Consider the following 13,111-nt stretch of genomic DNA (forward strand, 5'->3'; position numbering starts at 1 on the left):
GAACGCGCTGGGAGGGAGAGAGGACCACATGGCTCAGGGCCCAGGAAGCTCGAGCCCTGGTAACCCCACGTGACCACACTAGAGTCCTCTGGAAGGCCTCACTCGTGCAGGATGAGGGCTGTTTTACCTGAAGTCTGCATGAGGTAGACACGAACAGCATTGGCAGCAGCACCACACAGGAACACGCCGCTGAGCACCAGGCAGAGGTGGGTCAGGCTATGGCTGGAGTCCACAGTGGGGTCTGTGTAAATGACATCGATGATCTTCCCCAGGAAGAAGGGAGCGGACATGGTGATGACACTGGACACAGCCAGAAACCCAACTGCAGCTGGAAAAACACAAGCAGCTCTCAGGTCCGTGGGCGCTTCAGCAAGGAGCAGGGGGCCGACCTCACTATGCTTCTCTCCCAGAGCCGCTGTTCAGAGCACGTGCTACTCTTGGGAGCTGGGAGTTTCCTTCCCTTTGTTCCTGGACCCTTGACTAAAGGCAAGAATCCAGCAGGTTCTAGGGACGGGACGAGCAGGGCAACTGTAGGGAGGGATGGATCATACCCAGGTTCCCAGACTAAATGACTTTTGCTTTACGCAGGTCTGTCTGATCGTGTCTTCCTTGCCAGGAATAACCAAGAACTAACTATGAAAATCTGAAGATCCGTTCTGACCTCCCTCCCAGCCTCTTGATCTGGGTGTTCAGCTTAGGTGACATTTTTCCTGCATTCCTGCTATACTTTGTCATTCTCTGGCATCTAACTGTGTCTTTGCTTGAAGATCAAACAATGCTGGCAAAGCTCTTGATTACATATACTATTTCTGAAGGCTATACAAAGTTTTGAAATAGTACACTGTAACTGGCATCCATGACACACATGATATGATCCTTAATCTTATTGCTTTGGAGAGTAAACTCCAGAATACCAGCATGATATGAAAACAGATAATAACACAATTGTTCACACATATAAAAAACAGGGAAATAGAGTCTTAACAGAAAGGAAAATATTAAGAAACCCAACCAGGAACAACACATACCCCAGGCAAGTAAGTGCATTCATGACAAGAGGAATGCAAATTTATCCTACAAAGATATACCAGTTTTCATCTATCAGATGGCAAGGATGCGTTGGTGAAGCTGTGGTTGAAGCATTTACACTGTTAGTGGTTGTGCGAAGTGGTCCAACTGCCACGGAGAATGATGATGTCATTCTGGTTAAAATGTGAATGTACACTCCCTTTGACCCAGCAATCCCACCCTTAAGACTGTAACGTATACACATACTCCCATATGTGTGTGCAAAACACGTACATTCGAGGATGTTCATTACAGCATTACTTATACCAGCAAAAGACTCAAAGTACACGAACAACTGCCAGTGGGGAACAAGTTAATTAAGGAGCATTGATTTTAAGCATATTACACGGTCATTCAGAAGAATGAGACAACTCTCCGGGTATCGACATCACCAAGATATACCTGTTAGGGAAAACAGCCTAAAACACAAATGTTAACATTTGCTCACTGGCTCTTAAGTTCATATACACACAGCACATCTCTGAGAGAGTAGTAAGAAACAGGTAACAGTAGTTCCTTCTTAAGACTGGGGTTGGGGCAGGCGCCTGGGTGGCTCAGTCATTAAGCCTCTGGCTTCGGCTAGGGTCATGATCCCAGGGTCCTGGGATCAAGCCCTGCATTGGGCTCCCTGCTCGGCCGGAAGCCTGCTTCTCCCTCTCCCGCTCCCCCTGCTTGTGCTCCCTCTGTGTGTGTGTCTCTCTCTCTGTAAAATAAATAAATAAATCTTTTTTCCCCTAAAGATTTAATTTATTTATTTGATAGAGAGAGAGAGATCACAAGTAGGCAGAGAGGCAGGCGGGTGGCGAGGGCGGGGGCAGGAAGCAGGCTCCCCGCTGAGCAGAGAGCCGGATGCGGGGCTTGATACCAGGACATTGAGATCATGACCTGAGCGGAAGGCAGTGGCTTAACCCACTGAGCCACCCAGGTGCCCCTAAATAAATAAATCTTTTTTAAAAAGATAAAGACTGGGCTTGGGGGCACCTGGGTGGCTCAGTCAGTTAAGCATCTGACTCTCAGGTCACAACCGCAGGTTGGTGAGATCGAGCTCCACATCAGGATTGGCACTCAGAGAGGAGTCTACTTTGTCCTTCTCTCCCTCTGCTTCTCTCCTGCTCCTTAAAATAAATAAATAAAATATTAAAAAAAGAAAAAGATTGGGGTGTTTGGGGCAGGGTACATGCCACTGCATCCCTTTTGAGTTTGGTCCTACCAGGAACTCAGCTAGTGCCACCACCACCAGATTCAATGGTGAGGCTCCTAGATGAATACGACGTGGACTGAGCCCTGGGAGATGGGAGCGCTCACACCCTGCAAACAGCAGTTGCTTCTCTTTGTGTTTTGCCTAATGCTAACACTGAAGTTAAAGATACTGCTTTTATGTGACCTTAATAAAAAAGAGTGTAGACTGTATTATTTACAATACTAAGATATGGAAGCAATACAAGTGTCCACCCACAGATGACTGGATGATCTGGTATACACACACACACACACACACACACACACACTGGACTATTAGCTATAAGAAAGAAGGCAAGCTTGCCATTTGCTCTAAGATAGATGGACCTCTAGAGGGTATTTTGCTAAATGAGATAAGTCAAAGAAAGACAAATACCATGTGATTTCACTTATATGTAGAATATAAAAAACAAAACAAATGAATAAACAAAACATTTTAGACTCTTAAATACAAGAACTGAGAGTTGCCAGAAGGAAAGTGGGAGGGAGAAATTGAGAAAGTGAGAAATTGAGAAAGGATTAAGACGTCAGATCTTCTAAGTCACAGAGACCAAAGTTCAGCACAGGGAGCATAGCGAATACTACATTACTAATGTTGTTTGGTGACAGATGGTGACTACCCTTATCACGGCGAGCACGGAGTAACAGAATTAGTCAGTCAATATATTATACACCTGAAATTAATATAACATTGTACACCAACTATACTTCAAGTAAAAAATAGTTTTTATACTTAAAAAGAGTACAGAGCAAACTCAGTGTCAACAGTTTTAATTGGCAGAGCTCTAGGAGAAAACAAGTCTTTTAAGTAAGGAACATTTCACACAATCACTCTCTTCCTTCCTCGAGGCCTTCTGACATCTTCTAGAGAAGACCTACTCTGACAACCTTATTTAAAATAAAGTTACCCAGGGTGCCTGGGTGGCTTAGTCGTTAAGTGGCTGCCTTCCGCTCAGGTCATGATCCCAGGATCCTGGGATCAAGCCCTGCAGGGGGCATCGGGGAACCTGCTTCTCCCTCTCCCTCTGCTGCTCCCCCTGCTTGTGTTCTCTCACCCTCTCTGTCAAATAAATAAATAAAATCTTTAAAAATAAAATAAAATACAGATACCCAAAACTGGCTGTCCCCACTCCCTCTTCATTTTTCTCCTAGGCCACCCCCCACCACAACTCTGGCATTCTAAATGTTTCACGTATTTATTATCTATCTGTCCATTTGGACATAAACAATTTTTAAGAATTTACTTTTAAGTAAACTCTACACCCATTGCAGGGCTGAAACTCACAATCCCAAGATCAAGAGTCACACGTTCTTCTGACTGAGCCAGCCAGGTGCCCCAGGACATAAAAGATTTTTGTCTGCTTTGTTCACTGCTATATCCCCACCCGACATAGAGCAGAAGTTCAATAAATATTAAATGAATGAATGAACAAATAAATTGAACTTTGGCAAAGAAGGCACAAAAGTGTATCAGACCAAAGTTCCTCAGTTGCCTAAATAGAAACATTAAGATCTGGTGCCTCAGAAAAACCGGATGAAAATGACTCTGCAGAGAGCCAGAAAGTCCCTGTGCCTGTCTTAAAATTCCATAACCACAATTTAACTTAATAATATGAACCTGGCCGGGGGCCATTTCACTTTGCTTTAAGACCTGGGGTCTTGTTTCAAAATGCCATGCTCCTAAGGACAGAGCCCAGAGGGACTGAAAGCCACAGGTACGCACAACGTCTAACCTGGGATTTTGCTTGACACAACTGTGGTGAACAGGCAGGCTCCAGGAGGAGGTGTCCTGGGGAATAAGGGATCGAGCTGAGAAGGCTTTCTGCTTCATCTTTCATCAGTCGCTACTCTGTCCAGTCTGTTCTTCCACTCTGGCAAATGCTTCCAAGAGTATAATGTATGTGAAGTCCACTTCTCCCTCCCTCCCCCAGGGCTCTAATTCAGGCTTTGATTCCAAATCAGAATCTGTAGCCTGTAAATGAAATGCCCTATGATTTTGATTCTGAACACTAATTCTTACACAGTAATAATAATGATTACAGAGGAAGGAATTTAGTTGAATCCAAACTCATTCCAGGATATCCCCTTTTGCCTTTTAATTTTTAAAAAATTATCCATTTATTTTATTGCCATATGTGTCCTTTTCCTACACACTGAATGTAGACAAAAGTAAAAGACTTTTCTCAGCTTTTGTTTAGATGGATTCTTGTTAATGGAGGTTTTACTACATACCACTGTCTTAGACTTTAATGAATGTCTAACTATCAATTCAGATCCCTCCCTAAACTGGACATACTGACTATACTACAACCCTTCTGAAATCCCTCTCCAACTTTTCTCTGTGGTTAAGCCTCTTCCTTGTTCCTACCCTTGTCTGATGGGACCCCAGCAACTGTCATGTACCTCTTGACAGATCTCTTCAGGTATCTTTCTGCTATCCTCATTTTCCTGAACCATGGCCTTCAAAAAGTAAAAGGAAAAACTCTTCAAAAGAAGGGGGAAAGAAACCTTAAAATGCAGAGTTAGCTCATGAAAAAACAGAGGCCTGGGATGCGTGGAAAAAGCTGTACAGCATGGCCAGCTCCTGCAAGACATGGTACCCATCTTTTAACGAGTCATCTGACCACTAGGCAGGGTCCAGGACTGTAGATGAAACACAGAAATGAGTCCCTGCCACTGTCTGAAGCATGTGGTAGGCAATATCTCCTTGAATCCTCCCCAAACCCCTTTTATCCACAGTATTTCAAAGGAAACTCAAGCACAGAGAGGTAAGGGAGCTTTCCCAAGGTCACCCAGTTCATGTAATGCAGAACCACACACTGAGATAAAGCCTTCAACTCACCACATTCGAAGCAGAGAAAGGGGAACAAGCATGGGGGTTGGGGCAGGCCAGGAAGCAGAATGGCTATGGGACAGAGTTGGGACAGGGACCTCATAGTACAAAGGAAGAAATACTGAGAAATGAAGTGGAAAGGTAGTGGGTTCTAAATCACAGCATGGAATAGGTAATTTGCAGAATGGCAGGCTAAGAGGGCACTACACTGGGTAGTGCTACAGTCAGCTCTGCATTTCATTCATTTATTTACTTAAAGATTTTATTTGTCAGAGAAAGAGCGCACAAGCAGGGGGAGCAGCAGGCGGAAGGGGAAGCAGACTTGCTGCTGAACAAGGAGCGTGGGACAGGACTCAATCCCAGGACTCCTGGATCACGACCTGAGCTGAAGGCAGACACAACCGGCTGAGCCATCTAGGTGACCCCAGCTTTGCGTCTTAAATGATCCACTCTGGCTGTAGGCTGGAGGCCAGCTTGGCTGCCTGACAGAGAATCCTCAGAACCTACTATTCCACTGCCCCAAGCAAGAGGGACTGGTGGGAACTGGGATAGGGGTCGAGAGGACAGGGAGGGTGACAAGGACTAGAGATATTTTTAAGAACTAGGTGCTACAGGACCTGGGGATTGCCTTGATTTGGGGAGCATGATAGGAGAACAGGTTCTAAATTGGACCTCGCTCTGCCATCTAGCTGTTTGAACTCCAGTGAGTCATTTAACCTCTCTGTGCCTCAGTTCCTTCATCTATAAAATGGCAATAAAGTTATACCTCCTTCACAGAAACATTACGAGGAATAAATTAGCACATATATTTGAGGCATCTGATACAGAGCCCAACATCTAGCAAACAATAATTAGCTACTATCTTCATTACTGTTAGCTTCCCAAGGCACCAAGAATGTCTCCAGCTTTGGCAAAGGGGTTCACACAGCAGCCCACTCTCGGGGAGAAGTGACAGAGCAGAAAAGGCAGCTTTGGGGAGAAAGGCAACTTTGGTTTTTGGACATGTTGAGTGCTCAAGCATCTATGACACTCTCCGTGGATGCAAGGTGGGTATTATGGGGCACAAAGGAGGAGAGGATATTGCAGGTTAGAGGGTGAAGGGAAGAAACCTGGCATGTCAGCTGGATGGGAAAGGAAGTGAAGGCGTCAGGAGCCGGCAGGCTAGCAGGAAACAGAGTTTAGGAAACTGCTCAGGCTCATGGAGCAATCTGCAGAACAAAGATCTTCCAGACGGCCAGCATGTGTAAAGACTGAGCATCTGGGCCGTATCTGCAACTGTGGGAGGAATGCCTTGGACTCCAACACTCGGTGTTCGGTGGACAGAAGACAGTGGTCACCTACGTACTTTCAAATCTGCTGCCACATTAAAAGAGTAAGAGTGGGTAAGATTAATTTCAACAGTGTATTGGATCCAATATACCCAAAATATCGATCAACCTGTAATCAACATAAAAATAATGAACCCTACTTCTCTTTATACCGAGTTCTTTTAAAATATGATAGGCATGGATCTGCTTCAATCAGTTCTAACACATTTTATAGCACAGTAACAGAATGTTCACGTTTTCTCTGAAATGTGGTATTTCCAGGGCAAACAAACGTCCTCAGCTTTCTAGAGCAGTCTGTTTTGGAGGCTCGGCCCCCTGTGCTGGCAGCACAGTCCTTGGTACAGCGTCTGTCCTGACTTGAGCCTGAGGAAATAGCCACTCTAAGCACTGCTCACCCTCTCTTTGCTTTCTGCATTCAGTGGTTTCGTCACTCTGTTCTTTCTGGTCCCTTCATAAAAGAAATACAACAAAAAAATTCAGCAAAATCCTGGTGGCCATCGGGTTCTAAGAACAGTCCTAATCTCAAACCACACAAGCCCTTATCAGTATTTTAAATGAGAGGCACCCTCCCCCGTTCTCCACAGAGGCTCAACTGAACAGCGCGGGTGGAGGGGTGGAGGTGTACCTTGTTTGCACCGTGTAACCGGGAATCTGCCTGGGAAGTGTAGGGAATGCAATCTGCCTCTATGTACCTGCAGGTTGGCATTGTCATTATAACCTCACAGTACTCCAACGACCCACAGCTCACTCCTGGTATCAATTTATGCAGTGTTCCCTGCCCCTAATTCAGTGGGATGGCTCAAGCCCTCCACAGCCTCCCTCTATCTGCCAGATGCAGTAAGGGGCTCAGACAAATTACTTCTTATCCCAGCAGTCCACCCACAGGGGCTCCCCTGTGAGCTCCTGTATCTTTTAAGACTCCTCTGGCCACGGTGATAAGAGACAAGGGAGAGCAACTATGTGGGCAGCTATACGAAGAGGCTGCGAATTCCTATACCAAGTGAGCCTTGGGGAAAGGGAGCACGGGGCCGGTGAGAGGACTGCAGTGCCTTTGGGAGGAGGGTGGGAATAATGCTAAAACTCTTCTCCACACACATCTGGAAACATTTCAAATGGTAGACCCTGATTTTAAAATTTCTGATATAAATTACTTCAGATCAAAGTTTTCTGGTCCCGGACTTCAGGCAGCATACTCAGCAAATTGCTAAAGACAGATGAAAATACTGTTTATCAAATGTATAGCTGAATCGTTGAGAAAGGATTTTTTCATTTGTTTTCCTAAAAATTGGCAAATTAACACTTGAATTGCTTGACTTCAGCTCGGCTTTTTTTGGTTTCTTGGCGCGCACGCACGCGCACACACACACGCAGCTCTTTATCCAAATTTCAAAGAGATGTGCCAACATCTGATGCTGCTCTTAATGATGGTAAGTTACAAATTAAAGATGGCGCCCCACTTCCTTTTAACCCCACAAACACCAACACCCAGATTGGCTTCAATATATCACATATAATGGCTTTTAAGGACTTCATACGTCCTAGTAAGGGTTTTTCATCAGATTTCCAGGTAAGATACAGTATGTATGTATTATCTGTTTAAAAAAATTAGTGTATCAACCTCGGCCTTTCTCAAATGACATGTTCACAATTACTTAATGAGGCAGGATCAAAATCGCTCTTCTCAAAATAAAAGGAGGTACAACACTTGCTTTATTTAAAACTGTCTTCTCAACATACTAGCATGGTAGGACATGTTGGAATGGAAAGAAGGTACAGGGATGATGGTTACGAGAGAGGTAGGGCTGGGCTACCCATAGTGCTGAGCACGTGTGGGCAGCAGCAAAGCCTGATACCTAAAATACCTTCTCAGCACCTGATAGCTCAGGAATAAAACAAAAATGGCTTTCCTGGGGGCGCCAGGGTGGCTCAGTGGCTTAAGTGCCTACCTCCAGCTCAGGTCACGATCTCAGGGTCCTGGGATCAAGCCCTGCTTCGCTTTGAGGTCTCTGCTCAGCAGGGAACCTGCTTCCTCCCCCCCTCACCCCCCCCCCCCCCCCTCCCCCCCCCCCCCCCCCCCCCCCCCCCCCCCCCCCCCCCGCCCGTCTGCCTCTCTGCCTACATGTGATCGCTCTCTCAAATAAATAAAATCTTTAAAAACAAAACAAAACTGGCTTTCCTTGCGCTCACTTTGAGTTGCATATAGGAATGGCAGACATACTCTGTAGCACTCAGGGTCTCCAAATTTCGGCCTCAATCTGGGCCTGGTGGGACCATTATTTACTCCCTCAACTCAGGTACTCTGAGCCCCTGCTCTGTGCTGCACACATGCTAAGAACTAGACAGAATTAGACACAGCGCCTGTCTTAAGCAGCTCACAGTCCAGTGAGATCACCTAGTCTCAAAATTTTCTTTTAATAAAGTAAAAGATCTTTATTTCCATCAAAATCTACATATGGCCAACCGAGCAATGAAATAAATTCTCTTTAGACCTCTGTGATACCAAGAATCACCCTAAGCTTCAAAGGTCAGTCAGAGGTAAAAGATTCCTACTCTATCTACCCTACAACACAAATGACTCTAGTGAACTCTTTCAAAAGCAATGGATTTGCAGCAAAGCATGTGGGATTCTCACCTGTTTCAAGGACTGCATCTGACAACCTCATAGGCCCTCTTCCCAAGCCCTCATCATGGTTGCACTTTTATCTCTAGTCATAGGATTATTTCACTTATGTTTCTTCCCCCACTAAGCTGGAAGCCCTAATGGGAACAGGAACCATGTTTCTTTCTGCTTGCCATGTAATCCCATGGCCTACCATACATTGAGTGCGCTCAATAAATATTAATTAAAGAAATGAAGATTTAGGGGACTCTCAAAAACTTTTAGATCTTAAAAGGCCCTTACATGTAAACATTTCCCCTATTATGGTTAAATGAGGAACTACTGAAACCCGTTCTAAAAACATTTGTTTTGATTTCTTAAGATTTTGTTTTATTTATTTATTTATTTATTTATTTGACAGAGAGAGAGAGAATGAGATCCCAAGTAGGCAGAGGGGCCCTCAGAGAGAGGGCGGGGAGCAGGCTCCCTGCTGAGCAGACAGCAGGATGCAGGCTGGATCCCAGGACCCTGAGATCATGACCTGAGCCAAAGGCAGCAGCTTAACCCTCTGAGCCACCCAGGCGCCCCTCATTTTGATTTCTTTTAAAAATTACTCAATTATGATTTAGTTGGGTTATGATCTACAGTTTCTCATATTTTCTGGAGTACACAGACTGCTCATCATGCCAGTGTTTGGTTTTCTTTGAAGAGGTAGTAACTTCCTGCTTACCACTCAGGGAGGCAAAAAGCACTTGAAACAAATTGAAAAGTTTCCATTGTTTCACTTCACATAGCAAAAAATTTTTGACTGTTTAACAAACTTGTCTAAAGCAAATAATGTTATTTATTTTTAAATTCAATTTAGTTAACATACAGTGTATTATGAGCTTCAGCGGTAGAATAAAGTGATTCATCAGTTGCACACAGTTCCCAGGGCTCATTACATCCAGTGCCCTCCTCCCTAATGCCCATCACACAGTTGCCCAATCCCCCGTCCACCTCCTCTCCCACAACCTGTTTGTTCCCTGTAGTTAAGAGTCTCTAACAGTTTGCCTCCCTTTCTCTTTTTCTTATTTTGTTTTCCTTCCCTTCCCCTACGTTCATTTGTTCTGTTCCTTAAAATCCACATGAGTGAAATCATACGGTATTTGTCTTTAGCTCATTTCGCTTAGCCTAATACATACTGTTTATAAGAAGTGGTGTAACTGCATAATACAAAACAGGTATATTTTTGGCTAGAATAAATTTTCAAATGTAAGGGGGGGGGGCAGCTCACTCTGAGAACTCTGGCAATGCCCAAGCAGACCGGCCCCCAAGACTCCAGTAATGAGATCCTGTTGCCTTTCTGTGTGTGTCAAGCCAAGAAAACAAACATAAAGGACAACTGAGAACAGATTCTCAGCCAACCTGAAAGGTTCGACAACGCTACCGAGAGGTGAGCGCTCCGTCCAGCACTTCTTGGTAAAGATCCCCACAGAAGGGCCAGCCCGTCCCTCCCCACTGTGTCGCAAGGGGCCCGGGGTCTCCCTGCCGCCCCCACTGTGTCCCGGGACACGCGCTCTGTAAGGTGCGCGGACGGCCGAGGGGAGCGGACGGAGAAAGCCCTACCTGCCAGCCTGCCGCGCTCCGAATACGCCAGCCCCAAGAGCTTCTGGGCCTCCGAGCGCCTGGCCGCGGCCGGGCGCAGCCGCGAGTCGTCTCCGGGAGGCGCCGCGGCCGCAGGCAACGCCGACCCGGGCTGCCGGGCCTCGCCCCCGCCCCGGGCTGCGACTGCCGGTCCGCCCCGGAGCCCCGCGCGCCGGAGCCGGGGAGCGTCGGGCCCCGCAAGGGCCCCGCACCTGCTGACGCCGGGGGGCCGCGCCCACTGCCCCAGGAGCCGCGCAAGGCCTGCTCCACCGCCGGGGCCGCGGGGACCCCCGCCCGGGCAGCCGCTAGTCCAGCGACGCGGGCCTCGCGCGGCGCCGGCATCCCGGAGGAGCCCCGGCCCCGCGCCCCAAGGCCGCGCCGGCCACAGGCCCGTCAGCGGAGGTCGGGGCCCCGGGCCGCCGGCGCCCAGCGTCCACGTGTGGGCGGCCGGGCTTCGCCACCTGAGCAGCCGCAGCGGCCAAGCGAGTGGGCCCTGCATGGCCGCGTCCGAGCCGCGCGCCTCAGCCCGCCCGGCCCGGCGCGTCCCGAGTCCGAGGGCCCTCCCGGCCCGGCCGAGCGGAGGGCGTGAACGCGGCGCCGCCCGCCGACCCGCCCGCTGTCACCCGCCGTCACCCGTCTCATCCGGCCCGCGGCCGCCGTGCATGCCCGGGGACGCGTCCGCCCCAGACCCATCCCCTCCGCCGCCCTCCGCCCGCACAGGTCCCCGCCCCCTCAGGCCGGCGACGCGGGCCCGGCACCACCCCCTCCAAGGAGCCCCCGCCCGCCTCGGACGCTTTCTCCTCAGCGCCCCCACCGGACTGGTGAGCGCCGGGCGCGCAGCCGGTTCCACCAAGGCCCGGGCTGAAGAAAGCCCCGGGGGCCGATGCGCCTGCGCACTATCGCGCGGGGAGCTTTTTCGCGCTTTTCAGCGGCCTCCTGTAAAAACCGGGAAGCGCGCGAGCCGTTTCTTACGCCGGAGCCCTCGGGGGAGCGCACAGACGAGATCACACGATGACCGGCAAAAGGATGGGGCTGCCGGGCCGCTGGCCGGCCGGCTTGGGGCGGGTCCGCGGTCTCGGCGACCCAGACGACGGCTGGTCTTGTCACCCTGTGTCCCACTCCAGAGCACCGGACTGAGACGCGGAACACTGAGAGGACATCGCTGCGGGTCGGCGCGGTTGCGGGAGGCGTTTGGGGGACGCCGTAGGCGAGCAGTGACCCGGCTAACTTTGAGCGGAGGAAGAGGTCATTGCCTAACGCGAGTCGAAGTGCAAAAGCAGACGCAGTCGAGGCACTCTGCTGTTCAGAGCAAGACCGATCCAAACGCCTTGTAGCCTTTCAGTACACGTGCAAGGAAAGCCAGAGGAGAGGATCCTAGCCCACGGGACGCGGGGAGGCTCCATGCTGCGGCCTCCCCACGCTGAGGACCGGGAGGGGAGCAGCCCGGTTCTCTCACGTGGAAGAGTCGTGGTTGAACAAGGTGGATAGGTTTTTGTTGACTCGTCATTTTACAGGGCCGATACTAGGGTAAGGCTAGTGAGGGACACTTGGCTCAATTGCAAAATTTGTGGATTGGTGGGGGGGGGGATCACATTTCAATAGTCAAATATTTTAATGCAATATTTTTAGTCAAAATTAATTTTTTAAAAAATCAAAATTAATGCAAAAAAAATCCATGATAAGCAATACATCAAAGCTTCAAATTTATCAAAACTTCACATTTCAAATGCATTTGTGCACTTGCACCATTCAGCCTCTCTCTTCCCTTCTTAATCCCACCCCTGAAAGCCTTATTTACAGAAATAGGCGGTTAGCAGCTGGCCTACTTTACCATTTTTTAAAAATTTTGCGTTAAAACGTTATATAACTTGGTTACTGAGACTTCTTGGTCTTCTATTAAGCTTCACTCCCAGGAGAGTGACTCACTCACTTCACCCTACTTGGGGCTGTGTAGGCAAGGAGTGTAGGACTTTTGACGCGAAGTACTGATAGTAGTGTCGAATTAAATAACTTGTGCTTCAAATGCGCTGATGAGCAGGAAGTAAGCAGGAAGCATGCCATCCTCTAAACTCCACCTCTTAGACCAAGGGGAGCATGGAGGTGTTGCCCCCACCACCACCAATCCAAGTTAACCACGACTTAGGTTAGCCTCTCATTGGTGTCTAAATTGTAGAATGCAGGGTATAGATTGAAATTGACTCCACTGATTTATGACTGGGCATGTTCCTTCTTGGAAAGATTTTATTAGGCGACTTCTAAAAAGGGAGGAGATAGTGCTTCATACCCACTTAAGCCCCAGCTGAAGCAATGTCAAAAAATGACATTCTCTCAGTTGGAAGGTGACAATTCTTTTTTTAATTTGACAGAGAGATCACAAGTAGGCAGAGAGGCAGGCAGAATCAGGCTCCCTGCTGAACA

The 13,111-nt window shown here is 48.2% G+C and overlaps 1 protein-coding gene across 1 annotated transcript in view; it reads right to left on the reverse strand.

Annotated features, from left to right (window-relative positions):
• ABCB10 (ATP binding cassette subfamily B member 10) overlaps nt 1-11,556 on the reverse strand; it is a 35,918-nt gene extending 24,362 nt beyond the window's left edge. The window contains exons 1-2 of the mRNA XM_045087091.1: nt 10,676-11,556; nt 128-328 (exon numbers count right to left, since the gene is read on the reverse strand). Coding sequence (XP_044943026.1) covers nt 128-328; nt 10,676-11,192 — 718 coding nt within the window. The 5' untranslated portion in view covers nt 11,193-11,556. The remainder of the gene's footprint in view (nt 1-127; nt 329-10,675) is intronic.
• Between the last annotated feature and the right edge of the window lie 1,555 nt (nt 11,557-13,111).

This window comes from Mustela putorius, unplaced genomic scaffold, assembly GCF_011764305.1.
Source record: "Mustela putorius furo isolate JIRA1106 unplaced genomic scaffold, ASM1176430v1.1 tig00001033_pilon_pilon_pilon, whole genome shotgun sequence".
Lineage (NCBI taxonomy): Eukaryota > Metazoa > Chordata > Mammalia > Carnivora > Mustelidae > Mustela > Mustela putorius.